The 20,407-nt window shown below is 39.9% G+C and overlaps 1 protein-coding gene across 19 annotated transcripts in view; it reads left to right on the top strand.

The window, feature by feature from the left end:
* svila (supervillin a) overlaps positions 1-20,407 on the top strand; it is a 105,636-nt gene that overhangs the window by 57,738 nt on the left and 27,491 nt on the right. For 12 of the 19 annotated variants that reach the window (XM_044176575.1, XM_044176566.1, XM_044176576.1 and 9 more), the window contains 11 exons: positions 605-639; positions 2,623-2,687; positions 3,312-3,448; positions 4,774-4,869; positions 5,377-5,689; positions 6,339-6,404; positions 7,237-7,732; positions 10,297-10,480; positions 15,204-15,336; positions 19,267-19,344; positions 19,891-19,947. In XM_044176575.1, coding sequence (XP_044032510.1) covers positions 605-639; positions 2,623-2,687; positions 3,312-3,448; positions 4,774-4,869; positions 5,377-5,689; positions 6,339-6,404; positions 7,237-7,732; positions 10,297-10,480; positions 15,204-15,336; positions 19,267-19,344; positions 19,891-19,947 — 1,660 coding nt within the window. The remainder of the gene's footprint in view (positions 1-604; positions 640-2,622; positions 2,688-3,311; positions 3,449-4,773; positions 4,870-5,376; positions 5,690-6,338; positions 6,405-7,236; positions 7,733-10,296; positions 10,481-15,203; positions 15,337-19,266; positions 19,345-19,890; positions 19,948-20,407) is intronic. The other 7 variants (XM_044176570.1, XM_044176581.1, XM_044176580.1 and 4 more) reach the window with 4 other exon arrangements.

Genomic DNA, 20,407 nt, shown 5'->3' with positions numbered 1-20,407 from the left:
CAGGTTTTGTTGCACTACACTGATTAATCATCAAGTATATGCTGTGTAGTGTACAATAAATAATTCTATAGTATGTAGTAAGTCCATAATCACATTAATACCATGAGCTGGATCATAGTTTACCACAGGTCAATGGGCGTGACACACACACAGACATGTACACACTCACTTTCTCCTTGATTTTGCCCCTCAGTCTAACAACAAGCAAACAGGGAAGCTTAAAGGTCAAAGGTCCTTCTGATTGGGCCTTGGCAGTGGTCAGCACGTGCGACTATACCAACAAAGCGTAAATTGGCCTTTTGTTGGTAATCACTCCCTGAGACCACGGAACTGAACAGGCTTCTGTAATGCTGCCTAATTCTCCAGCTTAGTCTGCTTTACTAGACTGTTTCCCTTTTTCATTTCTTCTCCTAACACTCGCTGTCACGTTTCCAGCAAACTAGAGACCACTGCTTTTCACTGCATCTCCTCACCTCCTCTGTGACTAGCTTTCTCTTTCCTGTCCCTAACCACTCACCACCCTTTTGGTATTACTGAATTAGGCATTGTTGCATGGATACTACAAGCATTTGCCAATTGTCTTTTTCTTTTTGCACTTGTGAAGGTCCTGTGTGAGTTCAGATCTTACTTCCACTGAAGGTAAGTCATTTTTTTGTCTTGGCAAAGATTTGAAGGTTTGTTTTTAGAGTTGAACTTGATTTTCAGAATATATTAGTAACAGTAAGTGGATATATGGTACACACATCTGGTCATAAATGGTTAGAATGTAAGTATATTTGTTGATGAATATAGTTGTAGACATTTAGGATTTATTGCACTGAACGCATTTTCTTGAAACACAAACGTAAAGCTCATGAACTGCTGTAGCCTCTGTACACAAGTATGGCAGCATATAGAGGACTATATTAAAAAGATAATGTAAACTTGGAAATGAAAATGTAATTCCACAATAGCATTATAATGTTCTGCATATGTGTTATTAAATGAAGTTGTTAGTGATGTTAGTAAAAATGAAAATGCAATAATCCAATTTTCATTTCTACATACTTGTATGGGTGTAATCCTAACCCTAACCATATTAATATGGAAAAGCTGTTTGCCATTTAATTTTGAAAGTTGTAAGCATTCAAATTTGAAAATGAAATATAAACAATGTAACCTGATTTTCCATTTATGCTAGCAATATTTAAGTCAAAATGAAAATGCCATTTTCTAAAAATTTGAAAATGAAAACTGCATTTGACATTTCATTTTCAAAGGCTTAACCTGCTATACAGTGGACAATATTTAAATGCAATAAGCGAAACAGCGCCCCCAGTCTATTGGATTTACATTTACATGTCACCGCACTTTTTTGCAGTCAACATGAAAATCAAATCTGTCAGTCCTCTCATCAAGGCAGGTCTTCAGTTAGGACGTCACTTGCATGAACATCTGCATTGCGCATGTCCGTAGTCCACTTGTGGCAGAAAGGCGAGAAGGCGGCCAGGCCTCACTGATTACTGTACAACAACACAACTTTATATGGGGCACTGAATTTGATGAATTGACTGTTTCAGACCACAAATGAGACAAGAATTAGCACAAGATGGTCAAAGATTGTAAAAAGTGTATAAGATCATGTGGATGGGCGAGAGAGAGAGAGAGAGATCATGTGAACGAGCTCGCGAGAGACGGAGGATGCGAATGTGGACATAAGTGTCTGTGATATAAAAACTTTCTTTGATCATCAAAAAACACAAATATTGCACACCATTTAGAATGCCGTCATTTTATAGACTGACCTTCTCTCAGCACCCCCAACTGTGACTGACTTTCCTGCTGATTACTGTACAAAAACACTACTTTATAACTTTATTCACTGATTTTGGTGAAACTAGATCATATTTTATAGAGAAAATATTTTCTGGTTTTCCCTCTGATGTCCTCCTGCTGCTCTGCCTCAACTCTGTGATTTACGGAGTTTCCTGATGGACAAATAGCTTTACTTGTTGCTAAAGTAACCGCTAACTGCTGCTTAGCTGGTTAGCTCAGTTAGCCATGCAGCTCAGAGGACCGGGGGAATGTTGGTGTTGTTTACACCGCTTGCACAGGAGCTTTGGATGGCGAGGGTTTTCAGGCCCCACAGGAATACAGTATCGAGGTGATTTACAGCAGCCAAACCCGGCAAGAAATCACCTCGGTAACGTTTCTTTATTCCATGTCGTCAAACTGGCCTCTGTCGGTCTCGGAGGGTGTGTTCTGTCCCGGTCCAGCCGTATTCACTGGGAGGTCGTTGAGCCCGGTTTGGTTACCTGCTCGGCTGGTTTCGGTTCTGGTGCCCATTCAGGCACCGCTCCACGCCAACATTCCCTGCTGGGTCAAATTGGAATATTCTAGATATCTTGAAATCTGAAATTCAGCCTGACATATTTGGTATATTTAGAAACTCTGGTATCTTCACTAGAATTTAAAATAAAGTCTTGTAGGTTTGAACAATGTTTAGTAGGTCTATGAGTTTCTTATGACTCACCCACCAGTCGAACACTGCTTGGGAGATTATTCTATAATTTTTTATGGAGAAGACATCCAAAGTTTCTAATGTCTTTATGTCCTCTTCCATCCCGGCCTCCCTCTCTGTAGCTGATGAAGAGAAGCTAGATGAACGGGCCAAGCTGAGCGTAGCAGCCAAGCGCTCTCTCTTCAGGGTGAGTTTCAACTATCGCCTATTTGTCCTCTCATTTCTACAGATCACATGCTGGTTCCAGACACCAAGCATGGAGAAATGTGCTTCCAATCAAGGACACAAACATTGACGCTGTCTTTTCTTTTCTGTCCTCTCACTACTGTGGGGATTTAGAGATTAAAACTTGGAAATACTCATGATTTGGTTTCAGCACAGGCATTCCACTGGAACAAGCATTTTAATGGAGCACATTTCACTCCACATCTGTGAAATTGACCTCAAACATGCCCTGTAGTCTAAGCTGCTTAAGCTCAAGCCAGTAGGTAGGCCTACTTGCATAACAGCTTTGATAATAGATATGAATTTAATGTACTCACTATCTGTCTTTAATCACTGTTATACCAATTTCTTGATCCATATGATACTTCAGAAGCCAATTCAATCATCAAACCCACTGTCACTTTCAATGCAAATATTCCCTTGTTAGTCTGTGAAGCCCATGTTTCATCAGACCTTCACTTCTAATCAAACCTCACAACAACCGAGTCAACTCTGCTCCTAGATTATACTGCTAGAGTTAAAGTGAAGTGAAATATTCTATTGATTTATAATGATTTTCCATGTTTCCCCCAACCTTTCCATCCAGGAACTGGAGAAGAGCATTGATGGCGGAGCCCCTAAACCACGGTCCAGGAATGCAGCAGTGGACAGAAGACTAAGAAGGACACAAGACCGGTCCAGAACTCAGCCAGTCACCACTGAGGAAGTAGTCATTGCCGCCACGTAAGTCTTTGCAAGTTACTTTGTTTAATGCTGAAGTTAAAGGAATAGTTTGACATTTTTCAAAATGCCCTTTTTTTGAGTTAGATGAAAAGATCAATACCATTTTCAGGTCTGTGCACAAGCATGGCGCTAGAGCCAGGAGGGGATTATTTTGTCTTAGCATAAAGACTGGAGGACTGGCAGTCTGCTCCCAGCTGTTGGTCACCAAGAAATACTTAAAGCACGTAACTCCTTGTTAAACCACAACTTGTCATTTTTACCTTGCTTTTTGTGTACAAATTAAACAACAAACACGATACAGCGTGTGACTTATTGAGCTTTAGAGGTAGCTCCTTGACATAGATGTATTTTGGAACTTAGGAGAAAGCCAGGCTAGCTGTTTCCCCTTGCTTTCAGTCTTTATGTTAAGTGAAGCTAACTTCTAAGCTAGCTAGCTTCATATTTAGCATTCAGACATGAGAGTGGTATCAATCTTCTCATCTAACTCTCAGGAGAAAAGGGAATGAGGGTATGGCAAACTATTCCTTTAAATCAAGCCCAACTAAAGTGCCGCTCATGTTATCTAGCCAGATTTTCAGAGATCTGAGATTTCTGCCTCCACCCCAATACAGTGGAGGTGAACAGGATTTTGTTTGTGGTGCTCACAGCATTGAAAAGAACTGAACATTTATTATATATGTTCCCATTGCTCTAAATTATCCACAGACCTCACTCACAAACAGTGAGTTGTGTGGATTATCCAGAGTGAGAGGGGGCACTGATTCTGGAAAGATAAGTTGCTGTGAATTTTTTAATGTAATTTTCCAATGCAGTGAGTCAACAAAATTCTGTCCACCTCAACTGTATTGGGGTCGAGGGTGGAGACAGAAATCTTAGACATGGATATCTCTATAAAATCCAAACTATCTGCATGGCTAGACTTCAGTAAGAGTAAATGAGACAATATGTTTTTTGTAATTTGGGTGACCCTTTAAATAATTTAAACTTCTATCAACAAGCTTGATGATGCAAGAACAGTTTCTTATTTTGTCAACCTGATAGCTTGTCCATCACATTTTCTGCTCTGGACATTCAAAATTTCATTTGTATGTGAAATTTTCCATGAACTCTGAAATGAAATTTTGGTTTAAGCTTTCAGCCATTTTTCTGAACACCTTTCTGACCCTCAACATGCTTTATATTCCTCTTCCTTAGCTTGAATGAACCTTTTTCTTAATTACCTAGAAATCATCTGGTTCATTCCCCCTGTCACCGGTGTGTTTTCTCTGTCACCTCTGTGTGTGTGTGTGTGTGTGTGACTTTGTCCCTGTCCTTGACTACTGTAGCATCCCCACTCATGTGCCACCAACGGTGACTCTTCACACTGCTGTAGCACGCGTCCCTAGCCCCACCCTAGTTTGCAGCACTGTCCCACCATACAGGTACATGGCTCAGATATGAATGCTCACGCCGTCATGTGACTAACATGATTGATCTTTACTGAATGCTGCTCATACACCACGGCATAGTGTTCTTTTCAGAATGGTATTCTCACAAGTGGGTTTTACCCTACAGGATGTGAATGAATGTTAAGTTCTTTGTAGTGAAAACTCCTTATGGACAATGTTTTTTTGAGTTTTGGTGCCCTCCTGTGTGATTGGAGGAAACTACATGATTAAATTATTAAAGGACTAAGAAGACTAGAAGGATTTTACTTAAAATCATAGTTTTGTTTATGGTGGGCATGTCTCTCTGCGTGTGTAACAACCCTTTTTTTAGTGCTATCATAAACCTTTTATTGGATGTCATTGTCATTAGATGCACACAGCTCCACAATGCTGCCTGCCATGTAGCATGCCACTTGCTAGCTTGCACGAGCTCCTTCCATGCTTACCTGAAGTCTCCCTATCTCCTACTTGTTTGTGTCTTGGGTGTCATCTTGCCCTCAGACTGCAGGCATCCTTGCAGCAGAGTGCCACCGCCTGGGAGCAGGGGTGGGCGGCCAGGCAGGTGCAGGATACCGAGGAGGTCCAAGGCCCTAAACAGGTGTCCTCAATGGAGGGAAAAGACCAGAGCCAGAGTCAAAGCCAGGGTCAGGAGGAGCCTGACCTCTGCACCCTCAGCCTGGCAGAAAAGATGGCGCTGTTCAACAGACTGTCTCAGCCTCCCACCAGGGTTACCCGCACCAGAGGGGACACACGTCAGCGCAGGGCCGGTGCTCGCTACCAGACACAACCCATCACACTGGGAGATATGGAGCAGGTAGGGGGAGGGGCAGGATAATTAGCAGTTTAGCCTGTAGAATAACCGTCTTTTCTGCCTATATTTCACTGGAAGTCTGCATTATTCTAAATCTTTACCTTTTATTCTAATGAGAACATATTCCTGTTTCCTTAGTTTGTAAGGTTTTAGAAAACAGAGGTATTCTTACTATATTTTTGGGCTATAAAGTGTCATTTTTATGTTGTATACAAATATATTGTTTGAAAGGATTAGCTTGAATAGATTGTAAAGCCCTATTAGAAATTATGTGATTTTGAGCCATATAAATAAGCAGTGGCAGGGCTGCTTAATTTCTAAGAGGGCTTTACACATATGACACCATCTATCCCTGATTTGGATAAGGAAAAACGCAATGGGAAAAGAGGGAGAAACCTCACAAAGAGCACCAGAGGAGCGATCGCTGCCTTACGACATGCAATAGGTAGACAGAAGTAGCCGTAGTCAAATTACAATATGGAAAAACAAAATTAAAATATTAAGTAAAAAGAAAGGACATAAGATATAATATGAAGAAAATTGTGTATGAGAGTCAAAAGAGTTTCAGGCAGGTACAGTATAACCTATTCCTGCTTCCAAAATAGAGAATACATGAACCAAGCATTGTAGCCTGTGCATGTTTCTGCTCCAGGAGGCTTCAGACATAGACATCAGGGATGAACAGGAGCTATGTGACAGCCCAGTAGAGCACCTACAAGTAAGGTTCCTCTGAACAATCACCATGCATTTGCCTGAGACCGTGAAGGCTGACAAAGCTGGAGCACTATTCTCAGAAATGACCATACATTTCTGTGAACAACACGTGCTGTATGGCATCTCACTTTTGGCCCGTGTCCATGTTGTGTGGTTTTAATTATGAATGTACAGTGCATGGCCCGGCTTCTGAGTAAGATCTGACTCAGTTCTCATCATCCTGCTGTGTCAGTGAGGAGGCTGTGATGTGTGGATGGATGATGCTGCTGACCATATTTCAGCAAGGCTGAGGACTTGAAAGATGCCTCTGGGGTGCAGGAGAGAACAAAAGCACTTTAACTCTCGTTCACCACCACATGGACTCAGCTTGTTCGAAAGTGGTGGCGGGGAAGCACGAGAGAGAAAATTGAAGCAAAAAGAAAATGTTTTAATGGACTCTATTTACATAAAAGATTTTTCACGGTTATGTGGTTTCCAATAGATGTTTACTGTTGCTTCTCATGTATTACTCAAAAATGTCAGGTTAGTTTACATGTTTTTGATGTGAAGTAATGGTTATAAATCTGGAAAGTGTGTCTTTTGGCTTCAGCTGGATGCATTGTGCGTGGGGGGGGGGTTGCTGGCATGGCTTTGTGATGTGGGCTGCAACTGACCGGCGAGATAGGCTGCCCTTTGATGCTCAGGAAGTGCAGTGAGTCAGGCAGGCGATGATTAGTCAGCGTGATTCTCTCTGTTTTGTTTGTGTGTGCAGTTTGCCCGACCAGTTTCTCAGCCTCTGTAGCAAACTGACCCACTGTTTCTTTGTCTGTGTCTCTTTCTACCTCCCTGTTACACAGCTTCAAAATGGTACAGGCTCTCGGTTCCTTCGTACTTTGTCATCCTCCTCTGCTCTGAAAGCAGGAGGTACCGTCTCCACTGACCATGCCGGAGACATCCACATAACCAGAGCAGCAGCCCGGGTCGAACCCCTCCCTCCCAGCTCTGACAGGTCTCTGCCCACTCGCCACCCAGACGGCCCGGCTTTGAGGTCCCAGGACTCTGTGTACCACCAGAGGTACAGAATCTTTCCCCAGGGAGAAGACGGAGCTGATCTTGGAGGAGGGAAGAGGAAGCTGCCCTCCCCTGAGGGAGCGGTAAGGCAGGCCGCTCTTCCCCAGCCTGGAATAGAGAGGAGGGGTGAGGAGGAGGAAGAGGAGCAGCGGCTAGCCAGAGGGGGGGGGGATAGAGCCGTGGAGAGCTCAGAGAGCCACATGCTCCAGGAGAGGCAGGAGGCATATCTGAGGGAGGAAGGACACTACCCGGACAGTCAAAAGAGAAGGGCCATCAGTGGAGGTAAGAACAGCTGAGAGGGCTTGTTTGGGCTTCTTACTTTCTGCTTCCTTTATATTATAAAACTACTTCTTTGTTGTTTCTTTCTCTCTCTTATTTACTTATTCAATGTGCACTGTACAGTATGTGAACTGTGAATATAATAAATTATATTATTTATATAAGTCGTATTCTGCTTTTCCACAGTTTATACAATATCAGGCTTTGCAAAGAATTTTAAACCATATTCACTATTACAATCTCCAGCTTTGACACTAAAGAAAACAAGACTGGCCAGATTTCTTTTTTTGTGTACAAATGTAGCTAGTGACAAAATTTAGTGGTAAGTAAGTGCCTATTGGATATTAGTTTTCTTTAACAGAAAAAAAGATTAAAAACAAAGTGATGCTGGGTAGGTGAAGGAAGTGGGCTATAAATATTATAATAAAGCCGACTATAAGACTAAAAATAAGGCCGATTTCAAACTGTGCTAAAACGCAAAACTAAGATGAACATGGTAAACATACCTGCTAAACATTACCATGTTAGCATTGTCATAATATTGGTATCGATTATGTTATGTCAGTGATGTATTTTATATCCATAAGAGAGTACAAAGAATTGCATGGTAAATAAGTGGTTATAGTAGGTTTTCTTTAACAGAACAAAATCAGGTGGGGGGGTTTTTTTTTTAGCTAGGCAGCTAGGAGATGTGTGCGAGTGGAGTTTGCTACGTTACACAAGCTCTCTTAGCTTTTTTAGTCTAAAAAATAAACAAAATAAACACACAAAATGTCAGGAAAGGAAATATTCTTATAGCTATTTTCCTTATCAAACAGCAAAATACAACCGTACACCTTCTGAATACATGTTCCTCTCTTTCACTGAACTATTACGAGCTTAAATGCCTTGTTAACTCATCTTGTTAACTCACTCTAAACACACTCAATTCAAACTCCACAGAAGCAAAATAAAATTCACCAAAACCGTCTTGGTTAAGTCTTTCCACTGTTCCAATAATCACCAACTCTGGTTTGGCCGAAATAAATCCTTAATCCACCACGTTAGATGTGAAAAATATTCTGGCTCTACACTGGCTACCTCTCTGCCCGACCTCCGCCTCGCTCCTCTCCTGCTTAACGACTCTCCTGTCCCCCGCCTGAACGCGCCGTGTCTTCATCTTTTCTGTAAATTACCTCAGTACTGTATTCCCTGTCGTCAAACTGGACTCCGTCAGTCTCGCGGGCTGTGTTTGGTCCGGTCTGGCCATGTTCACTGGGAGGCTGCTGATCCCGGTTCCCTTGCCCGCGCGCCTGACTCTGGTTCTGGTGCTCAGTCAGCTAATAGGACCGCTAAGTTAGTTGCACAGCTAACTGAGCTAACTAAGTAAAGGCAGTTAGCAGCAGTTATGACCTGATGTGTGATATGCTGCCCCCTTATTTATTTGGAGTATGAATTTGACAGGTGGAGAGTAGTCTCAATTCTTACATATTCCCACTTTAAGGTGTGCAAATTAGCACATTTTTGTATGCTAAAATGCTAGACTAAGATGGTGAACATAGTAAGTCATTATACCTGCTACACATCACCATGTTTGCATTTTGTCATCATGAGCATGTTAGCATGCTGATGTTAGCATTTAGCATTTAAAAATCAGGTGTGTATTTTTTTACACTAAAGGGAACAAGGATTTTTTTGGTAAGTGGTTGAGGCTTTTACAGAACAAAATAAAAAAAAAAAAAAGAAAGTGATGCTGGATAGAAGAGTGAAGTGGGCTTTAAATATTTAAAGCACAAACTGTATGACTAAATAAACACTGGTGTCAATTTCACTCAACAGTCAACAACCATTTCTCATTTCAACATTCAAAATTTCCTGCATGTGAGTCTTTGAAAATGTGACCAGATTGTGGTTTCAGGCTTCCTTTATGTCTGAACGGCAGTAACTCCAAGCCAAACACTTTGTCTCTGTACAACTTGTCAGAGAGCACAGAAATCAGTCAGATGATTGTTGTCGTTTTGTGGAGTGGGGACAGAGTGATAGAGCAGTATGGAGGCAGAGAAGAAAAGCAGGCAGTAGTGCCTCGACAAGCGAGCTTCAGTGTTTCTACAAAACAGCGTGGGTTATTTGATTACAGCTGTGGCTGGAAGGTTTAAAGCTGTGAAAAGTGTCTGTGTTGCTTGTCACAGGCTGATGAGAGCCTCTTGGTAAGCATGAAAGATGTTTGCTCCCACGCTGTTTTGTGATGCTGAGTTTGCACTGTGAGAGCGATGACTGTACTTTTATGCAAAATTTAAACATTTATGCACCTGTAGTCATGGAATTTTTGGAATATTGTGTTATTTAGAGGGTTGTATCCTAAACAGAGGAATATCAGGGAGTTAGATACATGGATACATTTGCAGAATGTATTTTAAATCCTGTTTCATGCCTTTTTTTTTTTCTTCATTTAAGCCTTTCCTAAGCAGAAAAATTAAACCATTTTAAATCTAATCCACCATTGGAAACCATGATAACATGTATGTAGTTGTTGTCATGTTATTGATTTTACTATTCCTTTGTGTGTGCTTGTCTGCTTGTGCTCACAGAACTGCCAGAGTCTACTGTGGTAACATCCAGAGCAGCATCTGGTTCACCCAGGAGTGTGTGTCAGCCTCCAGTGGCAGATACACACATAGACGGCAGCGAACACACAGTCGGCCTGGTTCAGCCTGAGCTGGGTGACGAACTGAGCGACATGATGACAGCCAGACACATGTCCATCAAACAGAGGTGAGCAAGGTGGTGTGGTCAGCTGTTATTGATTTTAAGCTTAGAGTGGGTGGAGTTGTTGTTTTTCTGCTTTTTGTGTATCCAGAATGTTTTTCTTTTTTTTACTTCATATATGACCACGTGCAAGTACTGTTAAACTATTCAATTAATCTGAATGACATTCACGTCAGCTTGGCCTGAAATATACTGTAAATAAAGTCGCTAAAGCTGAAGGAAGTTCCCTTTCATCCATTGCTTGAAATGTGGGTTAAATGGAGACAGAAAATGACATCACAAGGACAAGACAGAACGAATTAGTGGGTTGCTAGAGTTTTTTCATTTTCAGCCACTGCAGCTGTGCTGCTGGACTCCCCAAGATAAAGAGTGGAATATTAACAACAGCAGTATGTTGGATATGGAATAGATAGAATGGACATTTACATTCATACTGAAGCTCTTGAATGCTACTAAACTTAATGCATGAGGCTATAAAAGCTAATTTAATTAGATAAATATATATATCTTTTATAATAGGAATACACACCATGTTTTCATGTTTCTGTAATTTTATATATAAAATCATTGCAATGCACGTTAAATGTACTTGTTCATTATGTAACTTTGACTTCGACCTTTTAACTGAAGCTCAGTATTGGATTCCCAGACAAATTATATGATTACATAAGTCTAGTTATGTCACATTGTGTTAGCAAGCACAGCCTGCTGGTTTGACTGGTAAACACACCAGGCAGCAATCACACTCTAAATTGATTGATGACATAATGGAAGTTCATGTAAACTGGGTGTGTGTTGCCTGTTCCAGTCTACTTCCAGTCACATCCCACTCACTCTTTTACCATGTCAGGGCGCCTTTGAGTCTCTCCCATTTTCAAAGGAATTTACTGGAGGCAGGATCTTTATCCCAGATACCACTGGCGACATCTTTTCAGTATTACTGTCACCATTTTTTCTGGCGTTGTTGTGGAGCCCCCAGGGCAGAATAGGACATCCCCTCACTGGGTCACAGAGGGGTGGTTGTGCGAGGGGCGGAAGGCACTGCCCACCCCCTGACCCCTCCATTATGGGTCTTGTCTGCTCCCTACCCAGAGATGAGAGCTCAATAATTGAACCTCTGTTCTTGTCACACTATACTTTACTCTACTTATAGTTTGTGATCTTATAATCTTCCATGTGCTATATATGTAATCCCAGTTTTCTACAACTCCTCATTTAAAAGACCAAACAGTAATTTTAAGTTAGTATTTGTCATTTAGACCACTTCCCTTACTGGCTTACATTTACTTTAGCTAAAATAAATCCCTGCACCTTTTTTTTTTTTTTTTTTTACTGCTTTAACTCCTTGTTTAAACCAAAGCCTGTCAAATACTCTCCCAGCTCCAGTTACACTGACTGACATCTCTAAGTGATCTTTATATCCAATTGTCCTTTAGCTGTCACCAGTCTGTTTATCCGTGACCCAGAACTTTACAGTATTTCTAACTGTGGCTGCTAAGTGGCATGCTGTCTGCCTCTGCTTAGTGTCTGCTGCCTTCACAGTCTCGTAGATGAGACTAAAGGGCGCGTGGCAACGTCCCTGTTTTTTGTTGCTGTCAGCCTTGACAGGTTGAGTTAAAAGCTCAGGGGAAGCAAAACTGAGGTTTTAACAAGTGCTCACTTTGCAGTAACCTCGTGCGAAGGGCTGTCTGTCTTCATTTCATGCGCTGTTATATTGGCTCTGTACTACTTACTGTATGTGTGCTTTTTTTTATTTAAATGTGTCCTTTATTTCTGATTGGCAAAATCTTTGTAAAAGTCCAATTTAATACAAGCTAGTGATTTAAAGAAATAGTTTGACATTTTGGGACCAGTATGAGCTTTGTTCTAATAGTTAGATCTAGGACTCTCTGCTGGTTGTATGGCAACCAGTGATGCCAAGACTCCAGGAAGTTACTGTGCCCGGAGAGAGAGAGTTCCAGCACTTAATTCCCCCGTAAAATCACAGCGTCTCATTTTTACATCTCGGTTTTTGTGCGGATTTAACAAGAAAAGCTTTTATGCTAAGCTAATCGACTCCCAGCTTTAGCTCCATTCCTAGCGTACAGAGATGAAAGTAGAATCAAACTTCTCATCTAACTATTGACAAAAAGTGTATTTCTCAAAAAGTCTAACTATTCCTTTAATAACTTTTTTTTATTCTTGACAAAATTTCCCCCCCCAACATGAGTTACAACAATAACTTTATACTAAAGTTAGTAGTATAGCATTAATATATATATAAACTACGTAAAGTTAGTATATTCACAATTTCATATTCATAATTTCATATGTTCCTGTGCAAGCAAATGGTTAGTCTCTAATTTGTTTTGTTAAGTACTAACTTGTCAATAATCATAATCATGCATAACAATAAATTCAACGTTTGAAAGTTTACTGTTGCAAGTCAACCTTTTTGTAATGTCCCGCCCCATCCAGGCTGTGATTGGTCGGTTCACGGAAAGTGACATTGACGAGTGCAGAAAAGTTGAACATTTTTCAACAAAAGACACCCGATATAACTAAATAGCCAGCTAGCCAAACCCAATTATTACAATAATTGAATTAAATAAAATTTTATTTATATAGCGCCAATTCATAACAGAACATTTCCTATAGAGCAGGTCTAGACCGTACTCTTTATTATAATAATAATAATAATAATAATAATTATTATTATTATTATTATTTATTATTTTAAAACAGTTGGCTGTATCAGTCTTCGGGACTTCTTCCTCTTCTCTCTCAGCTTTTCAGCACCACCTTTATTTATTTATTTATTTATTTATTTATTTTTCCATCGCCACTTCTAGTTATCCATGTAATGTCACCCCACAGCAGAGAGGGGAAAGGGTGGGGCCCAGGTAAAGTTATAATCAACTGGACCGAAAGTAATTTTGAGGCTGAGAGGCTGACAGATATAATACCCAAACACAGTGGGCCAGCAGCCCACTTGCCTGGGCCAGTCAGCCACACAGCTGCGTAATCAAAGACGCATCTTTCGCTCTTGTTTTTGTATAATTTTGGCACTCTGTTTTTGCAAATGCGTTGTTTATGAACACACTGAGCCCAAAGGCCAGGGTAGGGGTTTACAGATGTGATTGGGCCAGCCCAGTGTCAAGAAAAAAAACAATGGGCTGCTCCACCTGTTTTACTGGCCGGTTAGATTAAAAAAAAAAAAAAAAAAGACGTTGTGTTGGCCCATAAGGCACGTCGGCCCACTGGGAAAGTGCCCGCTCTGCCAGATGGCCAGTCCAGCCCTGACTGTGCAGTAACATTAGCACAGTGTTGTATTTGGAAAGAAATGCAATTGTCCAAGATTTTTTTTTTTATCCCTTTTATTCAATTAATTTTATCAACTAAATCAGAAATAATATGTTTGATAGTACCCCAAACACTTTTCTGACCTCATCACTAACACTGAACATTGCCAGTGCTGTGAGTAGAACTGAGGTCAATTATCATAAGTTTTAATTATGGTTTGGCAAATTTAAATTTATTTAAAATCAGCATTTTTGGTGAAAGGTAAATGGACTGTACTTATATCAGAATCAGAAATACTTTATTGATCCCCGAGGGGAAACTCTTTCGTTACAGCTGCTCACTATCACGTCAAAGCACACAGGAATAGAAGTACTAATAGAATAGAAATAATAATATAAGTCTGCAATGAGACAATTATTTCTAGTAAGAAATAATAGATTTGCAAATCAAAATATAATATATAGCGTAATAACATAAGTAATAGGTAATAGTGCAATAATGAGTACTGTCAAGTAAGTAAGTTAAGTGTAGCAGATTAACCAGATTATTAGATGGATAATGCACAGCAGTAATATAAGTATGAATAAATATCAAAACATGGGGAATATTAAACTCAAAACAGAGTATATTGCACAGGAGTATTATACATAGAATATTGCACAATATTTCAAGTATTGCAGTGATGTTAATGATCCAGTGTCCAGTTTAGTGACTTAGGGTCATACAGACTGACACTTAGAGGGAGGAGTTAAAGAGTTTGATGGCATCAGGCAGGAATGACTTCCTGTGGCGCTCTGTGGTGTGTTTTGGGGGGGGGATGAGTCTTCCGCTGAAGGTACTCCTTTGTTTGACCAGCACGTCATGGAGTGGGTGGGAGACATTGTTCAAGATGGCATGTAGTTTGGCCAGCATCCTCCTCTCTGACACCACCGATAGAGAGTCCAGCTCCACCCCCACAATGTCACTGTCCTTACGGATTAGTTTGGTGAGTCTGTTAGTGTCCGCTACCCTCAACCTGCTGCCCCAGCATGCAACAGCATACAGGATAGCACTGGCCACCATATAGCGCCTTTCTAGTCTTTTCTGACTACTCAAAGTGCTTCAAGTACATATCACATTCACACACTGATGGCAGGTGCCATCAGTTCAAAGAAAGTAAATCATTCACTCACACTCACACACCCAAGGCACAGCCCTCGGGAGCAATTTGGGGTTCAGTGTCTTGCCCAAGGGCACTTCGACATGTGGGTTGGGGGAAGCCGGGATCAAACCACTGATTGGTGGACAACCTGCTCTAACCTTAAAGCCACAGTCGTTTTGAGTCATGTGAATTAGGTTTTGAGTTAGGGCCAACAATGCCTCTGTAAAGCCCAGCATCTCACATCTCACCATTTATGAACTTTATTGTAACATCTTCCCTTATTCTGCATACTCTTCCCCCCCTCAGAGTGGCTTTGTTGAAGATGAGTGGCGAGCAAGACTGGAGGAACAGGATCAATAAGAAACAGGATGTGGTGAAGGTTGCTGTGGGTGAACAGCACGCTCAGCTCTGGGAGGTGGAGCAGAGCTTCAAGACGAAGGTAACCACCTGATGTGCACACTCACTGCTGACTGAACACATCAACAAACAAGTGTGAGACAGGCAGTCGTCTGCTTGTGGCTGTTATGTCTATCATGTTTGTAACATCATCTTTTTCATGCACTTATGACTGTATGCTCCATTAATGTTTAAAAGATGGTAGAGTGTCCAGTTTGAACTACTTCCTACTTAGTAGGAGCATTCAAATTGTGGTTCAAATTCCAATCAAGGCACCTTCAAATTAAGTTCAAACACATGAACACCTCCAGGGAACTGCTTTTAACTGTCACTCCACCATTTTATCCCCGTGAGACTTGAATGCAACACTAATACAGTGACAGTGACATGTCACTGAGGCTTCGGTAATTTGATTTGATCCACAGCGTCACATTATGACAGTAAGTATTTCCTGTATCAGCCTCTGAAGTCAGGCTGTTTATTAAACAGAGTTTTGGAGATGTTTTTGATCTTCTTTGCTGACATGTAACTCTAGAGTCATAGGAATGTCAGAAGGATGACAGCCATTAAATTATCAATTTTGCAGTAGAAACCTACAGAGGCATATGGTAACAATTTTGGATATCTCTAAACAGAGAGGTTGTTTATTGTCCCATGTATGTGTCTTTTGATCTCTTTGTCTCTTTCCTTTGTTCTATCTCATAAACACCTGTTGCATGTTTTTGTGCTTGGACTGAATCAAGAGTTAATCTGCATTTATTTCATGGCAGTTGAATAGATACTGTTGTATCTGGATCAGTCATTATTTCACAGTGCATACTGTTTTCATTCTAAGTATATGGAAGTGTATGCCTGCCAATATTAAAATGAAATTATTTAATTCAATTGAAAAGTAATTGTTAATTTGTCTGTGCATGATGCATGACAATAAAAACTATATTATAATTCAACTTTTAAAATAAAAATGAAATTTCCATTTTTATGTTTGAAAAGACATAATTACAGCCTAAAATTAAAACTCAATTGAAAAATGATTTTCAGTGGACTCTTTAGCATAACACTGCCATGACGTTAATGAAAATTAATGTGAAATGGACTTTTCATTTTCAAAGTGGCAGACAATGTGCATTTTCATTAGAGATTAGCTAAAATAAGGACATAATTCAGTTTCAATTTCATTTTTTCATTTTTCATTTTCAAGTTTAGGTTGTATATTGCCTCTCCATTTCTCATTTAATTTAATTATTTTTCATAATTTCATTATCATTATCATATCAGTGCTATGCTTAGTACAATAAAAATTGTCATTGGACTTTAATCTTAATTTAAATTTTGATAGTAGTTTCAACTATAATAAAATAAAAAGTAAAAATGAAAATTGGATTTTAAAATTTTATTTTTGTCATACACCATCCGTAAAATGGAAAATGTAATTTCAATTTGATCAAATGATTTCATTTTAATATTTGCAGCCATATACTTCCATACATAGGAGGTTCATTAATCTATAGAATATCTATTGTATATTTACAGTTTACAATTACAGTTGTCTGATTAGAGATTATCAAGATTAGAGTATATTAAGTTGAATTTGAAAGCCTAATTTTGCCTAAATTAAACATATATTGTTAATTTTTACTCAGAGAAAAGTTGTTGTGTGCACTTTTTAAACAACACTATTTGACTAACTGTACCAGTGACAGTAATGACTAACTATCCAATTTACTGTAGCCTCTGTATTTTTTCTTGCCTGGTTTCAACCTTTCTTTCCAATGACCTGCATGTTACATGTAACTTTTATTCTTCTGTTTGCCTGTGTCTCTGTTTGCATGTCCATAACCTTTTAAAAAAAATAAACCTCATTGCATCCTCTGCATGTTGAGTGTGTTTCTGTGTTGGCATCCTCTGTTTGTTTTTGAAGGGAGGGTTAGGGTGGGACGGTACACGTACCTCTCTGTTTAGACATATTAACAACAGCTACCATCCACATCAGCTGGGCTGTTTTTGTTTCCAGCTGCTTATCAGGGTTTGTTCAGCTCGGCTCAACAGCTCTGCCTGTTCATATTCTGCTTTTGGGTTTTTAGTTGATTTAAGGTCAGGAAGAGTTTTGCTTTTAATGCCATGATGCCACTGTGAATGAGATGCTACGCTGTTTTTAACTGCCTTTTCTGAATTTTTTCTACAAAAGGCATGATGTTTTAAGTGATAGCTAAGTAGAGGTCAAGGGGAAGGACAGCTGTTCATCTTCATCCTCCCATTCATCAGGGCCAGTGGACACAATTCAGTCAATTTCCTATTTTAGATTAGAGAAGAGCAACACTAAAGATCAGGCAGATACAAAACTTAGCATAGTTAAGCAAATGCCAACAAATAAAGATTCCCATTGTTCCAACCAAGGACATGGTTTTTGATTAGTTTCATTCTTGTTACACAATAGATACTGAAGTCTTGATATTTTCAAAGTAAGTCTGTAGCTACTTAAAGGGCCTTAAAATGAAACTTACAGTTCAGAAAGTCCAAATGGTGTATCAAAAATGTTCATTCCTGATTTTTAGGGAGGTGATCATGTGATTTGACCATGATATTATTTTTGGGACAACTGAGCTTTCAGAAAACATGTCCCTTTTCTTCTGCGGCTGCTTGTCTGTAGGACAAATCCTTGACTGTGTCAAGAATATCTCTTACAGTCTCAGGCACTGTGGATGTGTTTTCTATGTGTCTCTATGTATGGTTCTGAAATTGAACCTTTATTTGTTTTTAATCAACATAACTAAGCTCACATTACCAATAAATATCTCTAGCAGTGTGTGAAAGCTGGAGTAGGATTATAATCCTTATCCCTTTTTCAAAATCTCAAAGGCTGGAACTGTTGTTGACATTAAATTCAAACAGTTTGGCACACTTCTCTGCTCTGCCTCCTATTTCCTCTCCATTCCAGCTGCTCAGGGCTGTAGCGAAGAAGAGTTTACGTTCTGATAACACAAATATAACACTTGATGAGTTTTTTTTTTTTTTTAGGTGACTAGAATGTTCAAGCAGACTTAGTATCTTTATAATTTGACTTTAATTTAATTTAATTTGACCAAATGCTGCTCCAATCAATGTTTGTATATGAACAATAGATCAAATGACTGAATGTATTATGTGAAAAGGGTCATTTAAGGTGACAAACCCAGAGAGAATTATCACCCGACCCTGCAGTTTCCCTCTGATAAAGCCACTGTATGGTACCTGCACAGCACTAAACAGACAATGTTAGCTGGTGATCATAGTGGAGCATTTAGCAGCTAAAGAGCCACATACAGTATTTTCCTCAGGAGCTGGTAGAACCCAAAACAGAGTTAAAGAAGAGTGAATATTGGAGTTGCATTTGTCTGTCATTTGTCCCAAATTACACACCTGGTGGGGTAAAGAAGGCTTTCAACATATGGACTATAATGAAACCATTATGTAGGGCAGTACAGGTTAAATTAAATGTAATTAAACAGTGAAATGAAGTGTGTATTGTTTGAAGGGGTTCAATGATTTAGTATTCCACTTCCATAAATTTGAGGGACTTGCAAGAGACAGGGTAAAAAAAAAAAAAAAAAAAGGAACGGTCAAAATCGAAGCAGCAGAGGATTCTACACTTCCCAAAATGAACTGCCCATCTCTTTCTAACTTCACACCCCCTGTTTGTTACACAGGCTTTCTGTTATAAATGTATAGTCTCCAAGCTCAAGCCACAGTTTTCACAGGCTGCCCAGCATTAACCATGACTAGTTAACTGATCTTCATTTGTAAAATCTTTGGAGTGCCCATTTAAATACTAGTACAGTACATTTTTTAGGTATGTTGGGTTCTTTGGGGGAATTTGGTCCCCATGACCTCAGCATTTCTAAAATCCTGGCTACAGCCTTGCAGCTGCTATACACTTGATGATATCCTGTGTGTGTGTGTGTATTTCCTCTTTCCATGGCCATGCCTCGTATAGGAGCCGGCCTTTGCCTCTACTTTCTCTCCTCCTCCTGAGCCTCATTCTACTTCTTCCCAACATGAGTCAGCCAGCCAGGTAGGAAGTTGCAACAGCCTGTGCTGCATGCATTGCTTGCCCATCTACTTCACTAAGCTCTGAAATCCATACACAAATCATAAACCCCATTGTTTTAACATGGAACTTCATTATTCGATTTGAACTAATTCATTGATGGAGGGAATCTCTTAAATGCCCCATACAGAGAGTAAGGCTCTCCGAAATGCTCTTCATCTATACCTTTGTGGTTATTTGGCACTGCATTCTTTCACATTACAAACCATTTCACCCCCATACTGCACTATCTGTCAATTCTTTCTGCTCTGTCAGCTACAACCATGTTGGCAAAACAATTATGGCTAGTGCACATTATGATCAGTAGTGCTCTGCCGTCCTTCACAGCCACCATGTTCCTGTTTTTTGCCACAAAAAAAAAGCTTTGTCCCTTTGCTTGTGAAGGCAGCATGGCAGCCCCTGCCGCTTCTAATGCTTGTGCTGAACTTGAACGTTTTCTACCATCTTTTCATCCTTGTCTCTTAATCCTCATCCTTTCTTACCTTCACTTCCATCCCTCTGGTTGTGAAGGTCACCAGATCTCCCAGACCCATGCAGGTGGATGAGAAACACCCCTGGAGACGGAAGGTGACCTTGTCAATACTGTGTACAGTGCTCTTGCAAATCCCCCAACTCCCCCTCCCCAGTGGCAGCCTTATATATATATATATATATATATATATATACAGTCAAAGCAATGGTGTTGTGCCTCAAAATTTGCATGTTATAATTGCTCACTAAAAGACTTTGTCTGCTATTGTTCTTTGTTTTCACTTTCTTTAACTAACATTTCTTTCATTTTAACTTCATGAGTGACACTAAAACATTTCTACGGCATTTCTAAGCCATGTGCATCCAGCAGAAAAGAAAGAATCAATATTTTCGGATGTTGGTAAACAGCTTGTTTTCAATGTGAGGCAGGGATTAATGTGCTTCCTGATACCCTCCTTTGGTGTCCTTGTTTTCCTCAACTACTTTGCCTGTTTGATGTTTTCCTTGCTGTTAAAGGAAAATTCCACATTCAAACACTTTATCACTGTTAAGAACA

This window comes from Siniperca chuatsi, linkage group LG19 (genome assembly GCF_020085105.1).
Source record: "Siniperca chuatsi isolate FFG_IHB_CAS linkage group LG19, ASM2008510v1, whole genome shotgun sequence".
Taxonomy (NCBI): Eukaryota; Metazoa; Chordata; class Actinopteri; order Centrarchiformes; family Sinipercidae; genus Siniperca; species Siniperca chuatsi.
Note: the sequence above shows the minus strand (reverse complement) of the source record. Positions and strands in the feature narration are given on the sequence as shown.